This window comes from Stomoxys calcitrans, chromosome 2 (assembly GCF_963082655.1).
Source record: "Stomoxys calcitrans chromosome 2, idStoCalc2.1, whole genome shotgun sequence".
Classification (NCBI taxonomy): domain Eukaryota; kingdom Metazoa; phylum Arthropoda; class Insecta; order Diptera; family Muscidae; genus Stomoxys; species Stomoxys calcitrans.
The window spans coordinates 113,766,085-113,785,879 of NC_081553.1; the positions used below are offsets into that span (position 1 = coordinate 113,766,085).

A 19,795-nucleotide genomic window follows, 5' to 3' on the forward strand; every position below is an offset into this window, starting at 1 on the left:
GTTCGCTTGATGCTAAGCCGATAGATTTTCCCGAATGGTTCACATTTTACAGAGCAGAGGACTAGATACATGCTACTGGATGCGCTAAAAAAGCCATTGTACGAAGAAAGCCATATGCCAGTATGGATGCGCTGAAGAAAGCTATTGTACGGAATAACCCAAAATACCGGCGGATTAAGTTCGTGAAGCTTGAAACACGTTTTTTTTACCGACTCAGAGCAATAGTCAAGGCAAAGGTTCTAATATCAAGCAAAACTTAAGGGATTTTGAAATTTATTGGGTTGCCCAAAAAGTAATTGCGGATTTTTCATATAGTCGGCGTTGACAAATTTTTTCACAGCTTGTGACTCTGTAATTGCATTCTTTCTTCTGTCAGTTATCAGCTTTTACTTTTAGCTTGCTTTAGAAAAAAAGTGTAAAAAAAGTATATTTGGTTAAAGTTCATTCTAAGTTTTATTAAAAATGCATTTACTTTCTTTTAAAAAATCCGCAATTACTTTTTGGGCAACCATAGCTCCCATATAAGACGATCTTCCGATAGAATACTATCACAAATTTCTGTCAAATAAGTCAATCAAGAGTGCCTAATAAATGTTGCGCTATACGTGTAGCGTTTATTACGAATTTTTATACCCTCCACCGTAAGATAGGGGTATACTAATTTCGTTATTCTGTTTGTAACTAATCGAAATATTCGTCTGAGACCCCATAAAGTATATATATTCTTGATCGTCGTGACATTTTATGGTGATCTAGCCATATCCGTCCGTCTGTCCGTCTGTCTGTCGAAAAAACGCTAACTTTAGAAGGAGTAAAGCTAGTCGCTTGAAATACTTTTTTTTAGTGTAGGTCGGTTGGGATTGTAAATGGGCCAACTCGGTCCATGTTTTGATATAGCTGTCACATAAACCGATCTTGGGTCTTGACTTCTTGAGCCTCTAGAGAGCGCAATTCTTATCCAATTGGAATGAAATTTTGCACGACGTGTTTTGTTATGATATCCAACAACTGTGTCAAGTATGGTTTAAATCGGCCCATAACCTGATATAGCTGCCATATAAACCGATCTTGGATCTTGCCTTCTTGAGCCTCTAGCGTGCGCATTTCTTATCCGATTGGAATGAAATTTTGCACGACGTGTTTTGTTATGATATCCAAAAACTGTGCCAAGTATGGTTCAAAACTTGATATGGCTGTCATATAAACCGATCTTGGGTCTTGACTTCTTGAGCTTCTAGAGGACGCAATTCCTATCCGATTTGGCTGAAATTTTGCATGACTTATTTTATTCTTATTTTAAACTGTGTCAAATAAGGTTCAAATCGGTTCAACTACTGTGGCAAATAAGGTTGAAATCGGTTTATAACCTGATATAGCTGCCATATAAACCGATCTGAAATCTTGACTTCTTGAGTCTCTAGAGGTCGCAATTATTATCCGATTTGCCTGATTTGCCCATTTTGTACGACGGATCCTCTCATGACCGTAAACATACGTGTTTATTATGGTCTGAATCGGTCTATAGCCGGATACAGCTCCTATATAAATCGATCTCCCTATTTTACTTCTTGAGCCCCCAAAGGGCGCAATTCTTATTCGAATTGGCTGACATCTTACACAGGTCTCCAACATATAAATTATTTGTGGTCCAAACCGGACCATATCTTGATATCGCCCGATTCTAAATAGCAGAGCAAATATTTTCTTATATCCTTTTTTGCCTAAGAATAGATGCCGGGAAAAGAACTCGACAAATGCGATCCATGGTGGAGGGTATATAAGATTCGCCCCGGCCGAACTCAGCACGCTTTTACTTGGTTTGTTTGTTGTAATTGTTTAATGTTTCGCTTCAACAGAACAAACGTAGTATTAGTAAACGTAACTAGCCTTAGGCCACCGTAGAGCAGAGTTGAGCATGTCCGGCTAAGACGCTGAACGCCCGGGTTCGAATCGTGGCAAGACCATCAGAAAAAATTTGCAGTGGTGGTTCTCCCCTCCTTATGCTAGCAACATTTGTGAGGTACTATGTAATGTAAAACTTCTCTCCAAAGAGGTGTCGCACTGCGGCACGCCGTTCGGACTCGGACTGCACTCATTGATATGATTGTTGAAACATGTCTTAAGTGTATGTCCATTGTGGCATGGGGTGGATTAATATCCGCATCCTCTTTTCAACCAAACCTAACCTTGTTTATTGCTTTAGCAGTTTGGCTATGGTAAAAGACCCTTTTTATACCCACCACCGAAGGATGGGGGTATATTCATTTTGTCATTCCGTTAGCAACACATCGAAATATCCATTTCCGATCCTATTAAGTATATATATTCTTGATCAGCGTAAAAATCTAAGACGATCTAGCTAGTCCGTTCGTCTGCCCTTCTGTCCGCTGAAATCACGCTACAGTCTTTAAAAATGGAGATCTTGAGCTGAAATTTTGCATAGATTCTTTTTGTGTCCATAAGCAGGATAAGATTGAATATGGACTATATCGGACTATATTTTGATATAGCCCCCATATAGACCGATCCGCCGATTTTGGGTCATAGGCCCATAAAAGCCACATTTATCATCGGATTTTGCTGAAATTTGGGAAAGTGAGTTATATACGGCCCTTCGATATCCTTCGTTAATTTGGCTCAGATCGATCCAGATTTGGATATAGCTGCCATATAGACCGATCCTCCGATTTAGGGTCATAGACCCATAAAAGCCACATTTATTATCAAATTTTGCTGAAATTTAGGACAGTGAGTTGTCTTAGGAACATCGTTGTGTTAGGGCCTTCGACATCCTTCGTCAATTTGGCCCAGATCGGTTCAGATTTGGATATAGCTGCCATATAGACCAATCCTCCGATTTAGGGTCTTAGGCCCATTAAAGCCACATTTATTATCCGATTTTGCTGAAATTTGGGACAGTGAGTTGTCTTAGGAACATCGTTGTGTTAGGGCCTTCGACATCCTTTGTCAATTTGGCTCAGATCGGTCTAGATTTGGATATGCTATATAGACCGATCCTCCGATTTATGGTCTTAGGCCCATAAAAGCCATATTTATTATTCGTTTTTGCTGAAATTTGGGACAGTGAGTTGTCTTAGGAACATCGACATCTTCCTTCTATTAGGCCCTGATCGGTTCAGATTTGGATATAGCTGCCTATAGACCGATTTCTCGATTTAAGGTTTTGGGCATTTATTGTCCAATGTCGCCGAAATTTGGGACAGGGAGCTGTGTTAGGCCCCTTAACATACTCCTGCAATATGGCACAGATGGGTCAAGATTTGGATATAGCTGCCATATGGACCGATCTCTCGGTTTTAGGTTTTGGGGCCATAAAAAGCGCATTTATTGTCCAATGTCGCTGAAATTTTGGACAGTGAGTTAAGTTAGGCTCTTCGACGTTCTTCTTCAATTTGGTCCAGATCGGTCCAGATTTGAATAAAGCTGCCATATAGACCGATTTCTCGATTTAAGGTTTTGGGCCCATAAAAGGCGCACTTATTGTCCGATGTTGCCGAGTGAGTTGGCACAGTGAGTTGTGTTACGCTCTTCGGAATTTTTCTGCAACTTGGCCCAAATCGATTCAGATTTGGATATAGCTGCCAAGTAGACCGAAATCTTTAATTCAAGTCTTGGCCCCATAAAAGGCGCATTTATAATCCGATTTCACTGAAATCTGACACAGTGACTTATGTTAGGCTTTTCGACATTCGTGTCGTATATTGTTTAAATTGGTTTATTTTGTTGTTGTTGTCGTAGCAGTGTGTGGTACACTGAGTCGGCAGCCCTTGCCGATAAAGGAATTCATCGGGTCAATCCGGTACATACAACCGACTGCCATGGGATTATGATCGGTTTATTTTTAGATATAGCTACTGTACTTATTAGTAGTTGATCTAAATCGGAACATATTTCGATATAACTGCTATGGGACATAAGGTATGCAATTTTCACCGGATTTTGATGAAAGGTGGTTTACATATATACCCGAGGTGGTGGGTATCCAAAGTTCGGCCCACGCCTGTTTACTTCTTTTATATCCATATTTTCCCAACAGGGCAAGTTATGCATTTTTATGTCAGCTACGACTCTACTTTTAAATGCTTTTCATTTGATACCCATTTTGCCCAAGCGGTAGATGTGTCCTGTTTGGTAGTGTCTTTGGGGGTGGGTGACACCCTGACACTAAAGGTGACATTTTAATGCTAAGTTTGTACTATACTCTTAAATACGTTTCGTTTGATACCCATATTGTCCTAATCGGTAAACATGTCCTTTCGGTTGGGTTTTGGGATGTCAAATAATCTGGGGGCAGGTTATTTGACCCTAAAATTTTTACCAATTTCGTGTTTTTGCCACCTTATGATACGGTGGCATACAAAAATTCCCTTAAATCGGTGCACCCATCTCCGAGATCTGTCGTTTTTGAAAATTTGTCTTAGGGGGAGGGTCCGCCCTGCCTTCGGATATAAAAATATATAGTTCCCTATTTTCACCAAGGGCAGAAACTCTACTATCTTTGAAAATGTCATGAAAATCGTTTCAGCCGTTTTTGAGTCTATACACAGTCGAAACGGCACAACTGTAATACGCTTTAGTGAAATACATATTTGAGATTTTTTTAACTTTTTTAAAATTTGAAGACAGCAGAAAATGTTTGCTGTTTTAGCAACAAATTACTGCTCTCCCATTATCAGCAGACTTTCTGCTGTTACAGCAAACATTTTTGCTGTGTTTGCTAATTTCTATGAGTGCATTCAAATATTATGTTCCAAAACTTTTATAAAAGGAAGACATAATATGTGTACACTGTTCAGTGTATATATTTATTGCTTTGTAAAGTAGTTTCTCCCACTATAAAAAATTCTTAAAATTCCATAAATTTTATGTTCAATCAATTTGGCATTTGCAAAACTTAAACTTTCTTGTTAAGACTGTCGAAACCATTACTGCACACAAAATGAGCTGAAAACTTTGCCATACTAGTTAAAGGTTTCCTCTTTTTCAATAATAGCCATTTATATATTTGGGCGTATGTGTGTGGCTGTGTATGTGTGTGTGTGTGTGTGTGCTTGGGTTTCTTTCGTCCTGGTTTCATCATATCAAATTGGAAATATGTAACTTTATAAAATATCAAAAGCCATAGCCTTTGGCAAACATAATCAACTCACATTACCAACAACCATCAACGCTCACATTGTATCGTGGCATCGCGTCATTTCGGTTTCATACTCACTTGTATTTGCCGGCGTCTCGCTCCTTAGCCTTTCGCAAAACCAAACTGCCATTCGACAAGAGCAGGAAACTGTAAAAAGCACAACCAAAAACCAAAAAAAAAAAAATAGGAAAGGAAAAACCAATATCCGATTACACATACAAATACATATTCAAACTCATCAAAACTCTGAAAACGATACAAAACAAAATCAACAACAACAACATCAACTCGCTAAAAAACTTTAAAGAACAAAAATAATTAACAGCCATCAGAAGCACACACATCCAACGGTTTTGTTTGGTGTAACATCAACCAACCCAGCAATGAACACCCGCAACATGGCAATGTTCCAACATAGGCAGGGGTAGACATGTTAACAAGGCTCTCAACAGGGCCGCATATTTGCCATATGCTCAAAGGATTGCATCATAGGTGCGATATGGTCAGTGTTACCAATTTTGGAAAATGTCGATTACGATTTGCTAACTTAGATATGAACCTAAGACCTGCGACTTGATAGGGTGATTCATTTTAAATTGCTGTATCATCTGGATGACTTCTCGTTTTCACAAGTTGGAGACAAGCTAGTCGAGGTTAACTGAAAATTTGAAAAGGTATTGTGTGGTGTGCCAACGGTTCGTGTTCACCAAAACTTGAGGCGATTTAACCAACCGACTTGACTAGTCGAGTTTATGCAGTTACCGTTTACTGCTTGGACTCGGTCAGAGTCCCTGCTGAAACGCTTTATGATGGAGGGGTTCTTCTGTCCTTATGCCTTGAAGCGTATAGATGCCCATTTCATTATTCATGGCAGTGAATTCGTTTTGATGGCCTCCTAGAGCAATGGCCATTTGGCAGTTATCCAATGCTGATTAATCGTAATACCTTTACCTGGGTAATATTCCTGGCAATCGAATCGTTCCCTTGGTATACCAAGCTCTCAAATTCTACATGGCCATCCCTTTCAAAAACCATTGCCTTTTAACATGTTACAGAAATATTCACTAATGGCAACACTTTGCATATAAGGACTACGAAAATGAGCTGTCATCCATCTCACAATGTAAAAAATGTTTTTGCGTGCTTGGGTGTTTTTTGTGGGTGTTGTGTTGGAAACTACTTCCGGCCGTGGGATGCGTGTGGGTGTGTGTGTGAGTCGGCCTTTGAATTCTACTCGCCTGTTGTCATTGGAAATTTTCGATAACGATACATTTCCATAGAACCAAGTCACATTGGCTGGGGGGACACTGTAAACGGGGCAATTTAATGTATATGTTAAACCTGTAAATGCCGTTAAATTAATATTTGCCGGGCGACGTTTGAGCACTGAAAAAGAAGAAGAAAACACACATATTAATGTGATTAAATGGAGGATCTATAAGGAAAATTAATAAATTGCATAATGACTTAATTTGGTTGGAATGCAGAGATATTTAACAAGTAAAAACGCTTTAATTTTGGCTGGGATTTATAAGGTTAAGAAAAACTGGCCTTTTATTGCCATAACGGTTAAAGGTAACTCTTATGAAATTTTAAACGGTATGAGCTGAGGTATTAATGAGGTTGTGTGATCAATTTCAAGGCTCTAGGTGACCATTTGGTCACATCAACATTTCGAAATTTCCTTCGGGTTGCCAAATCCTTGTGTGTGGTCCGCTTTTTTTGGCTAGTACGCAAAAATCCCTTAAAAAAGAACGCTTGAGTTCTACAATATTTACAATTTTTTTTTTTGTAATTTAGCGAAGGCATTTGTGGCTAAATTTTGATTTTTAATTCATGATTTGGATTGCTGACAAAATTTACAACAAGTTTGCTGCACAGAGTTCAGGTGTTTTTCAGATAAAAGATATCCAGTTTGGAGGTAAAAAAAATTAAAAACAAGTAAAAGCGTGGTAAGTTTGGTGAGGTCGAATCTTGGGAACCCACCACCTAGGGAATATGTGTATATCGAAATATGGTCCGATTTGCACCAAATTCGTCACGGACATTGAGTGATCTAATAAGTACAAGTCATTGTTCAATTTTGTAGAACAAAATATTGGTCTTTTTGGTAGCTATATCCAAATATAGACCCATCTGAACCATATACAACACGGATGTCGGGAAGCCTAACATAAGTCACCGTGTCATTTTTTAGCGTAATCAGATTATAAATACGCCTTTCATGGGGCCAAGACTTTAAATCGAGACATCGGTCTATATGGCAGCTATATCCAAATCTGAACCGATCGAGACCAAATTAAAGAAGAATGTCAAAGGGCCTAAACACAACTCACTGTCTCAAATTGCAGGCCTAAAACCTTAAATCGTGTGATAGGGCTATATGGTAGCTTTATCCAAATCTGAACCGTTCTGAGCCAAATTGCAGAAAGATGTTGAAGGACGTAACACAACTAACTGTCCTAAATTTCGGCGAAATCGGACAATAAATGCGCCTTTTATGGGCCCAAAACCTTAAATCAAGAGATCGGTCTATATGGTAGTTAAATTCAAATCTGGACCGATCGGAGCCAAATTGAAGAAGGTTTTTGTATGGCCTAACACAACTCTCTGTCTCAAGTTTCAGCGAAATCGAATAGAAAATGTGGTTTTTATAAGCCTAAGATCTTAAATCGACCGATCGGTCTATATAGGGGCTATATGAAGATATAGTCCGATATGGCACATCTTCTAACTTAACCTGGCTAAATCGACCGATCGGTCTATATAGGGGCTATATGAAGATATAGTCCGATATAGCCCATCTTCTAACTTTACCTGGCTATGGACAAAAAAGAATCAGTGCAAAGTTTCCGCTCAATATCTCTATATTTAAAGACTGTAGCGTGATTTCAACAGACAAACGAACAGACAGACGGACGTACTTTACTAGATCGTCTTAGATTTTTACGCAGATCAATAGTCATAGGGTCGGAAATGGATATTTCGATATGTTGCAAACGGGATGACAATATGAATATATGCCTATCCTTCGGTGTTAGTTATAAAAAAAGTATTTTTTTTAATTTTTATACCCTCCACCACCACTGTGGTTGTAATGGTCGTCTTGGTGGCCACTTAATCCGCTTCTCCATAGTACCTACTTTACTCAATTGCCTTGGCCTTCGAAGTTTGTCATAATAAATTTTATACTTTTTATACCCTCCACCATAAATGGGGGGGTATACTAATTTCGTCATTCTGTTTGTAACTACTCGAAATATTCGTCTGAGACCCCATAAAGTATATATATTCTTGATCGTAGTGACATTTTATGTCGATCTAGCCATGTCCGTCTGTCTGTCGAACGCACGCTAACTTCCGAAGGCGTAAAGCTAGCCGCTTGAAAGTTTGCACAAATACTTCTTATTAGTGTAGGCCGGTTGGTATTGTAAATGGGCCATATCGGTCCATGTTTTGATATAGCTGCCATATAAACCGATCTGGGTCTTGACTTCTTGAGCCTCTAGAGTGCGCAATTCTTGTCCGATTGGAATGAAATTTGGCACGACGTGTTTTGTTATAATATCCAACAACTGTGCTAAGTATGGTTTAAATCGGTCCATAATCTGATATAGCTGCCATATAAACTGATATTGGGTTTTGACTTCTAGAGCCTCTAGAGTGCGCAATTATTATCCGATTGGAATGAAATTTTGCACAAATTATTTTATTATGATATCCAACAACTGTGCTAAGTATGGTTCAAATCGGTTAATAACTTGATATAGCTGTCATATAAAACGATCTGGGGTCTTGCCTTCTTGAGTTTTTAGAGAGCCCAATTTCTATCCGATTTGGGTGAAATTTTGCACGACGTATTTTAATATGACTTTCAGCAACTATGTTAAATAAGGTTCAACTCGGTTCATAACCAGATATAGCTGTCATATAAACCGATCTTGGGTCTTGACATCTTGAGCCTCTAGAGGGCACAATTATTATCCGATTTGAATGAATTTTTGCACGAAGTATTTTGTTGTGATATCCAACAACTGCGTCAAGTATGATTTAAATCGATTCATAACCTGATATATTGGGTTGCCCAAAAAGTAATTGCGGATTTTTCATATAGTCGGCGTTGACAAATTTTTTTACAGCTTGTGAATCTGTAATTGCATTCTTTCTTCTGTCAGTTATCAGCTGTTACTTTTAGCTTGCTTTAGAAAAAAAGTGTAAAAAAGTATAGTTGATTAAAGTTCATTCTAAGTTTTATTAAAAATGCATTTACTTTCTTTTAAACAATCCGTAATTACTTTTTGGGCAACCCAATAGCTGTCATATAAACAGATCTGGGGACTTGACTTCTTGAGCTTCTAGAGGGCGCAGTTCTTATCCGATTTGGCTGAAGTTTTGCACGATGTATTTTATTATGATTTTCAGCAACTGTGTCAAAAAAGGTTCAAATCAGTTCATAACCTGATATAGCTGCCATAAAACCGATCTGAGATCTTGACTTCTTGAGCCTCTATAGGGGTCGCAATTATAATCCGATTTGCCTGAAATTATGTACGACGGATCCTCTCATGCCCATCAACATACGTATTTATTATGGTCTGAATCGGTCTATAGCCTGATATAGCTCCCATATAAATCGATCTCTCTATTTTACTTCTTGAGCCCCCAAACGGTGCAATACTTATTCGAATTGGCTGACATTTTACACAGGTCTCCAACATATAATTTAATTGTGGTCCAAACCGCACCATATCTTGATATCGCTCTAATAGCAGAGCAAATTTTTTCTTATATCCTTTTTTTGCCTAAGAAGAGATGCCGGGAAGACAACTCGACAAATGCGATCCATGGTGGAGGATATACAAGATTCGGCCCGGCCGAAATTAGCACGCTTATACTTATTTTTTTGTAATTTAGCTAAGGCATTTGTAGTTAAATTTTCATTTTGTTTAATGTTTTGGATTACTGATAAAATTTACAACAGTTTTGCTGCAAAGTGTTCGGGTGTTTTCAGATAAAAGCTATACAAATTTGAAGGTAAAAAAAAAACTAAAACAAGTAAAAAGGCATTAAGTTCGTCCGGGCCGAACTTTGGATACCCACCACCTAGGGTAGATGTGTAAACCCCCTGTTGTCGCAATCCGGTGAAAATTGGATAACTTAGCAGCACCCCAATTTGGCACGGACATTAAGTGGTATAATCTATATGTCACTATTCAATTTTGTAGAACAAAATATTGGCCTCTTTGGCAGATATATCGAATTATAAACCGATCTGAACCATATGAAGATCGGATATCGTGAGGCTCAGAAAAACTCACTGTTTAAAATTTCAGCGAAATCTGGTAATTAATAAAGCTTTTATGGGCAGATCGGTCTATATGGCAGCTATATCTAAATATAGTCCGATCTGAGCCATATTAAGATCGGATGTTGGGAGGTCTATATGGCAGCTATATCGGAATATAGTCCGATCTGAACCATATTTTAGATCAGATATCGGGAGGCTTAAGGTAACCCACTGTTTTAAATTTCAGCGAAATCGGGTAATAAATAAAGCTATTATGGCCTTCAGACCCTTTATCGAGAGATCGGTCTATATGGCAGCTATATCTAAATATAGTCCAATCTGTACCATATTTGAGTCGGATCTGGAGAGGCCTAAATTTCAGTGAAATCGGATAAAAAATAAAGTTTTTATGGCCTTCAGACCCTTTATCGGCAGATCGGTCTATATGGTAGCTATATCTAAATATAGTGAGATGAGCCATATTTAGGTCGGAAGTTGGGAGGTCTTTACCTACTCACTGTTTAAAATTTCCGGTAAATCGGGTAATAAATAAAGCTATTATGGCCTTCAGACCCTTTATCGGTCTATATGACAGCTATATCTAATTATAGTACGATCTTAACCATATTTGGGTCCTATGTTGGGAGGCGTAAAACTACCCACCGTTTCAAATTTCAGCGAAATCGGTTAAAAAATAAAGCTTTTATGGGCTTCAGACCCTCTATCGGGAGATCGGTCTGTATGACAGCTATCTCTAAATATAGTCCGTTCTGAACCATATTTTAGATCAGATGTCCGGAGGCTTAAAGTAATCCACTGTTTTAAATTTCAGCGAAATCGGTTAAAAAATAAAGCTTTTATGGGCTTCAGACCCTTTATCTGGAGATCGGTCTATATGGCAGCTATATCTAAATATAATCCGATCTGTACCATATTTGGGTCGGATGTTGAGAGGCTTAAAACTGCGCACAATTCTAAATTTCAGCAAAATCGGAAAAAAATAAAGCTTTATGGCCTTCAGACCCCATATCGTGAGATCGGTCTATATGGCAGCTATATCTAAATATAGTTCGTTCTGAACCATGTTCGGTTCAGATGTCGGGAGGCTTAAATTAACCCACTGTTTTAAATTTCAGCGAAATCTAGTAATAATTAAAGCTATTATGGCCTTCAGACCCTTTATTGGGAAATAGGTCTATATGACATATATATCTAAATATAGTTCGATCTGAACCGTACTTTTTCAAATTTCAGCGACATCAGGTAATAAATAAAGCTTTTATGGTCTTCAGAACTTTTATAGGGAGATCGGTCTATATCTAAATATAGTCCGATCTGAACCATATTTGGGTCAGTTATCGGGAACTACTTAAACTACTCACTGTTTCAAATTTTAGCTACATCGGTTGAAAACTAAAGTTTTTATGGGCATTAGACCCTTTATCGGAAAATCGGTCTATATAGCAGCTATATCCAAATATGGTCCGTTCAAGAAAGACGATTCTGTGTCAAATTCCAGCTCAATATCTCAATTTTTGAAGGCTGTAGAGCGATTACAACAGGCAGACGGATAGACGGACAGACATACGGACATCGTTAAATCGTCTTAGAATTTTACGACGATCCGAAATATATATATTGTAGGGTCGGAAATGACTAAATGAATATACCCCCTATCCTACGGTGGTGGGTATAAAAATCCTTTTTTTGCTTTTTGGACCACTCCAATGTGCAATATATATTTATATCCGTAGCGTTGAAAGTTCGGCCCGGTCAATCTTATTGCGTTCACTCGTTTTGTTATTTTATTGTTGGTTTGAGGTAGTCAAATACCTTCGATGGCTTACCGCTTACTTAGTTCTTTTTCGTATTTACTCACCCGGATATTCTACAGTTATACTCTCGGATATAACCGCAGTTTCATTGGCATTGATTTTACATCTATACACTCCGCTGACTTTCTCCGCTGGCGGCAAACGTAACGTTCCATTTCGGTAAACATAGTAGTCATTGAGCTTCCTTGGCAGCGATTTCAGGATATTATCATTAAAGAACCAAGTATAGAAGTAATTGGTCTCATCTGCAGAGAAAGGAAGGAGGCAACTCAGAATGTTCTTGACAATGTTGTTGTTAAATATTCACATGCATACTCACTTTGATAATAGGATTCATCGATGGTCGCCTTGCATGACAGATAATGCGGTAGATGAGGTTTGGTTAGGACCAGTCTTGTGATGGAGGGACTTTCGATTTGCAGAAATGGTCTCTGACTCTGTGCCGAATTGCCGTTGACTGTAACAAAACAAAAACAACTCACATTAATTGAAGTATCTGTTTATGACACATCATTGAAAACAATATATCAAAATATTTTAACATTGTTGTTGCCTTAACATTTGAGTATTTACGAGTATGTGTCATTACCTGACTATTGATATGGAGATACAAAGTGAGTATCTTGTTAAGTATAAACCAAAATATTTCTATTTATTTGACAATTTATGCACACTTCAAATAGTTTTGTAAGATGTCGTTTTTGTGCGTCTATATTATTAGAAATTAATGAGGCAGTAATGTAAAAGTCTTAAATCTAGATTTGGTTTCGTTTACATAAATTTAATTTTCTTTACTGAAGCTTGAGCTTTTATTACCAGTGCGAAGATCGAGGATACGATTCCTCATAGAGAATTAAGTCTGTCGCTTCTGTGGTATCAAAATGTACAAGATTTGTCTAAGTAAGTCTGATTTCAGAATGTCACTATGAACTAACCAAACTTAGATATGGGAACCGTTTGCCATAATCCTGCGTCCCAGAGGCAAGTATACACAAATGCTGCTAGTATTATAATTAACCCTATGTTGAATTAGTTTTTTACACATTATAGGTTAGGTTTAAAAACTAAATACTAAAGAAGTAATCTCTAACAAATAAAAAGGCGTTAAGTTCGCACGGGCCGAACTTTGGGTACCCACCACCTAGGGTATACATGTAAGCCACATTTCGTCATAATCCGGTAAAAAATTCAAACTTTATGCCCACATAGCAGCTATATCGAAACATGGTCCGATTTGGACCAAATTCGGCACGGACATTGAATGGTCTAAGAAGTACAAGTCATTGTTCAATTTTATAGAACAAATTATTGGTATTTGTGGTAGCTATATCGAAATATAGACCGATCTGAATCATATACGACACGGATGTCGTAAAGCCTAACATAAGTCACTGTGTCAAATTTCCGAAATATCGAAATATAAATGCGGCTTTTAAGCGGCCTAGACTTTAAATCGACAGATGGGTCTATATGGCATCTATATTCAAATCTGGACATCGGACAATAAATGCGGCTTTTATGGGCCCAAAATCTTTAATCCAGAGATCGGTCTATATAGCAGTTATATCCAAATCTGAACCGATCTGACCCAAATTGCAGAAACATGTCGAGGGGCCTAACTCAACTCACTGTCCCAATATTCAGTAAAATGGGATAATAAATGTGGCTTTTATGGGCCCAAGACCCTAAATCGAGAGATCGGTCTATATGACAGCTATATCCAAATCTGGACCGATCTGAGCCAGATTTAAGAAGGATGTCGAAGGCTCTAACACAACTCACCTTCACCTTTCGGCGAAATCGGACAATAAATGCGCCTTTAATGGGCGCGAGACCTTAAATCGAGAGATCGGTCGACCGATCTGAATTGAATTGAAGAAGGATGTCGAAGCCCTTAGCACAACTCACTATCCCAATTTTCAACAAAATCGGATAATAAATGTGACTTTTATGGGCCTAAGACCCTAAATCGGCGGATCGGTCTATATGGGGGCTATATCAAGATATAGCCCGATATAGCCCATAATCGAATTTAACCCGCTTATGAACAGGAAAAGATTTTGCAGAAATTTAGGACAGTGAGTTGTGTTAGGGCAGTCGACATCCTTCTTCAATTTGGCCTAGATCGGTCCAGATTTGGATATAGCTGCCATATAGACCGATCCGCCGATTTAAGGTATTGGGCCCTTATTTATTCTCCGATTTTGCCATTTATTGTCCGATTTTGCCAGAATTTGGGACAGTCATTGCGAATCTCGATTTAAGGTTTTGGGACCATAAAAGGCGCATTTATTGTCCGATGTTGCCGAAATTTGGGACAATGAGTTATGTTAGGCCCTTCAACATCCTTCTACAATTTGGCCTTGATCGGTTCAGATTTGGATATAGCTGCCATATAGACCGATCTCTCGATTTAAGGTTTTGGGTCCATAAAAGTCGCATTTATTGTCCGATGGCGTAGAAATATGGGACAGTGAGTTGTGTTAGGCTTTTCGACATCCTTCTTCAATTTGGCCCAGATCGGTTCAGATTTGGATATAGCTGCCATATAGACCGATCCGCCGATTTAAGGTCTTGGGCCCTTATTTATTGTCCGATTTTGCCATTTATTGTCCGATTTTGCCAGAATTTAGGACAGTGAGTGGCGTTAGGCTTTTAGACATCCTTCTTTAGTTTGGCCCAGATCGGTCCAGATTTGAATATAGCTGCCATCTAAAGCGATCTCTCGATGTAAGGTTTTGGGCTCATAAAAGTCGCATTTATTGTCCGTATCGCCAAAATTTGGGAGTTGAGTTGCGCCCTCCGACATTCTTTCAATTTGGCTCAGATCGGTCCAGATTTGGATATATATGTCGTATAGTCCGATGTCGCCGAAATTTGGGGCAGTAAGTTGTGTTAGGGCCTTCGACATCTTTCTTCAATTTGGCTCAGATCGGTCCAGATTTGGATATAGCTGCCATATAGACCGATGTTTCGATTTAAGGTCTTGGGCCCATAAAAGGCGCATTTATTGTGCGATTTTGCCAAAATTTGGATCAGTGAGTTGTGTTAGGCCCTTCGACATTCTTCTTCAATTTTTCTCTGATCGGTCTAGATTGGGATATATCAGCCATATAGACCGATATCTTGATTTAAAGTCTTGGCCCAATAAAAAGCGCATTTATAATTCGACTTCACTGAAATTTGACACAGTGATTTATGTTAGACTTTTCGACATCTGTGTCGTTTATGGTTCAGATCGGTTTATTTTTAGATATAGCTACTAAAAAGATCAATATATTGTTATCCACAATTGAACAAAGTATTTGGTCCAAATCGGAACATATTTCGATATAGCTGCTATGGGGCATAAGGTATGCATTTTCACTGGATTTTGACGAAAGGTGGTTTATATATATATCCGAGGTGGTGGGTATTCAAAGTTTGGCACTGACGAACTTAACGCCTTTTTACTTATTTGTTAAATATTTTCGTTTGCGTAGGCTTTTCTGAACGAAGTTTCAATTTTTATACCCACCGCCATAAATCCTATGTCGGTGGGTATAAAATGGGGGTATCTCCATTTGGTCATTCCGTTTGTAAGACGGAGTACATATTTTTCTGATCGTCGTCGTTCATAAATTGAGATATTGAGCTGAAATGTGGCACAGATCCTTTTTTTTTTCTTCACACAGAATAAGTTCGTGACCGACCCATAACAGACCATATTTGAATATAGCTGCCATATAGACCGATATGAAGATTTAGAGTCTTAAACCCATAAAAACCGCATTTATTACCTGATTTTTGCTGCAATTTGAAACAGTGAGTTGTTTTGAGCCTCCCGTCATACGAAGCGAATATGGTCGAGATTGGACCATATATTTAGATAAAACCGCCATATAGGCCGATCTGGCGACATAGGGTCTAAAGCCCATAAACGACGCATTTATTATCCGATTTTGCTGGAATTTAAAACTCGAAGTTGTATTGAGACTCCCGACATCCGACCCAAATATGATATAGATCGGACAATATTTGGATATAGCTGTTATAAGGATCGATCTGCCGATTTAGGGTCTTAAGCCCATAAAAGTCGGTCTTTGCCAGAGGCCTCACCAGACTGCGATGCCACCAAAAGATTACATGCTTCCACATACTCACTAATTAGTATGCAGTGCAATGGTAGAAGCATGCCCTTTAAATGAAACGTTGGAACTCTGGCTTTCTTTTTCCATTTGCAAAAAAAATCTCCGATCATTGAGCCCGTCTCAAAAGGGAAACAACCAAAACATTGTTAAAAGAAATATTTTAAACAAAAAAAATTTGATTTCTTTAAACTCAAAGCTAAAACTCCCAAGTTGAAACAATTTTTCGTTACCCCAGTTGGTCCTGAACTAAATGGAACATTCTCTCCTCCCAAGAAGGCAGATACCGCTGTGGGTAACTTGTATCTGCTGAAAGAACAACTTCGATCTTAAGACGGATTTACGCCTAGACCACTTTCGGTAGCCCACTTCGCCGTCGTACGTAGGGTTTCCTGAAATGTATCCTCTGTTATCATATCCTTAAACACGAACGAATGTGTTGTGTCAGAGAAACCACCGGCCGCGTCTGAGCACTCAGAGAACTGCGTAGCACCCAGTAGCTCGAGCGTCTCCAAGCTAGAACCTGTCCATGTTCCGTCATCTCTTAGAATGTTTCCAATGGCTTTCCGATCTTTGGAAATCAATCTGCGGAATCCTGAGAACTTATTCACTCCCTTTAACGACTCGCCAAAAACAAACGCATAAGGCCCTATTGAACTTCTTTGGGGACTCCCTGTATAGGTCCCAATCCTGACGTAGCTTGGCTTATAGAGCCTCCTCGTAATCTGTGTAAGTCTCCCCAAGTCCCCATTCCACCAAACAGGGTGCGATTTCTTATCTGGACATGTTTGAGGGCAGTTCCCTCATAACTACTCAATATAGCCCCTGTCATCAGGTTCGCTGCCATTTAAGTTCCCTTTGGTAGCCGTATTGGGACACCGACCTAGCCAAGGTTGCACCGGAGGCATGCCCCAACCTCCGAAAATATTTTTCTAAAGCAGCGATGACCAGCCCTTTTGTCTTTCGAAAAATATTTCCGGGGGATGGGGCTTGCCTCCTGTGTCCCTCCTGGTTACGTGGGTGGCCCCATCCTGTGTTATTATTATTATTATTTCTGGGGGATGGGGCTTGCCTCCTGTGTCCCTCCTGGCTACGTGGGTGGCCCAATTCTGTGTTGGTGGATATAAAAGCGAACTTGAATTGGCAGCGAACCCATGCAAACATTTTTCTTAAGCAGCGATGATCAGCTCCTTTGTCTTTTGAAAAATATTTCTGGGGGATGAGGCCTCCTGTGTCCCTCCTGGCTACGTGGGTGCCCCCATTCTTTGTTGGTGGATATAAAAAAGCGAACTTGAATTGGCAGCGAACCTTCGAAAATATTTTTCTAAAGCAATGATGATCAGCCCTTTTGTCTATCGAATAATATCTCCGGGGGAAGGTTCTTACCTCCTGAGTCCCTCCAGGCTACTTGGATGTCCCCATCCAGTGTTGGTGGATAAAAGCGAACTTGAATTGGCAGTGAACCTTGTGAAAGCGGACATGTTGGGTAGTTATGAGGAGAACTACCCTCTGACATATCCAGGTAGGAAATCGAGGACTGTTTGCGGAACGGGGACTTAAGGAGACATAGCCAGACTTCGAGAAGGTTTAATTATTAGGCAAATAAAACCAAGCTACGTGCTGACTGGGACTTACAAAGGGAGTCCCTAAATAAGTACAAGAAGGCCTTATGGATAAATGTTTGGGGGCTATCGAGGGAGTGAATACGTCGAGAAGATTACGCAGATTGCTTTCCTAGGATCGAAAAACCATTGGAAATGTGCTAGAGATGACGGAACCTGGAAGTAGTCTGGCTCTGAGACGCTGTAGCTACTGGATGCTGGCACTTCTCTGGGTGCTCGGAGGTGGCCGTTGGGTCGATTAAACCGAATAGTATCGATGTTCCTCTAATACAACTCGTTGCCGAGGTTATGTCCGCAGTTGAACTCATGATAACGGAGGGGAAGATAGGCGATGAATTCGTTAGAACTCCACAAGTAAATGTGACCGGTTGGAGTACTTTAAAGTCAAAAGTGGTTAATTGCGAGCTATTTTCTGGTTGGCCTGGTTCCCTTCTATTTTATATTCGGTCTGATGTGCACAGCAAAGAGGGTAAAAGAAGAAGTTTGAGTTTATGCTTAGTCTTCCCAATACTGTATAAAAACCACGAGTTAAAGACACAACCTGTTCGATGTATTCCAATTAGATTCACATTCAGGATTGCAACATTTTCGGGTTTTTATACCTTCCACCATAAGATGGGGGTATACTAATTTAGTCATTCTGTTCGTAACTACTCGAAATATTCGTCTGAGACCCCATAAAGTATATATATTCTCGACCGTCGTGACATTTTATGTCGATCTAGCCATGTCCGTCCGTCTGTCCGTCCGTCTGTCTGTAGAAAGCACGCTAACTTTCGAAGGAGTAAAGCTAGCCGCTTGAAATTTTGCACAAATATTTCTTATTAGTGTAAGTCGTTTGGGATTGTAAATGGGCCATATCGGTCAATGTTTTGATATAGCTGTCATATAAACCGATCTTGGGTCTTGACTTTTTGAGCCTCTTGAGGGCGCAATTCTCATCCGATATGGGTTGCCCAAAAAGTAATTGCGGATTTTTCATATAGTCGGCGTTGACAAATTTTTTCACAGCTTGTGACTCTGTAATTGCATTCTTTCTTCTGTCAGTTATCAGCTGTTACTTTTAGCTTGCTTTAGAAAAAAAGTGTAAAAAAAGTATATTTGATTAAAGTTCATTCTAAGTTTTATTAAAAATGCATTTACTTTCTTTTAAAAAATCCGCAATTACTTTTTGGGCAACCCAATAGTTCCAATAGCATAACAGTTCTTATATAGTATTCTTTGTTTGCCTAAAAAGAGATACCGCGCATAGAACGCTACAAATGCGATCCATGATGGAGGGTATATAAGATTCGGCCCGGCCGAACTTAGCACGCTCTTCCTTGTTAGCATATAGAAAAGCCTATTTCTGGCTTAGGTATATACCCTTAGTGGCATGGGGTGGATTTATGTCCGCACCCTCTTTTCAATCTAACCTAATCTGCTACGTTTTTGGCCACAATGGTCTTTGAAATTAATCTCATATCTATAAAGCATATGCGATTTGCTTTACAGCTTCACACACTATTGGGCTTTTAAAAACGGTGTAAACCGTTTAAGAGGATAAATTGCAGGATCTAAATGGATTAAATTTTGAATTTAATTACTAGCTGCTGCCATAACTAAACTTTGCTTAAATTGTTCGTTTTGGTATAATGCGGCTTACATGGCAAATGCCTTTATGCATATTGCCTTTTTGACTTGTTTTTATAAGCTAATAAAAAATCAAATAAAAATCGTTAACAGCTCGGTTGAAAATACACCAGCCTATGATGTACGATGATGGA

At 39.1% G+C, this 19,795-nt stretch overlaps 1 protein-coding gene across 5 annotated transcripts in view; it reads right to left on the reverse strand.

Annotated features, from left to right (window-relative positions):
* The window catches only part of LOC106092859 (protogenin), a 329,167-nt gene that overhangs the window by 20,665 nt on the left and 288,707 nt on the right, over positions 1 to 19,795 (reverse strand). For all 5 annotated transcript variants that reach the window (XM_059363406.1, XM_059363403.1, XM_059363404.1 and 2 more), the window contains exons 3-6: positions 12,600 to 12,737; positions 12,325 to 12,525; positions 6,397 to 6,544; positions 5,237 to 5,305 (exon numbers count right to left, since the gene is read on the reverse strand). In XM_059363406.1, the coding sequence (XP_059219389.1) occupies positions 5,237 to 5,305; positions 6,397 to 6,544; positions 12,325 to 12,525; positions 12,600 to 12,737 (556 nt within the window). The remainder of the gene's footprint in view (positions 1 to 5,236; positions 5,306 to 6,396; positions 6,545 to 12,324; positions 12,526 to 12,599; positions 12,738 to 19,795) is intronic.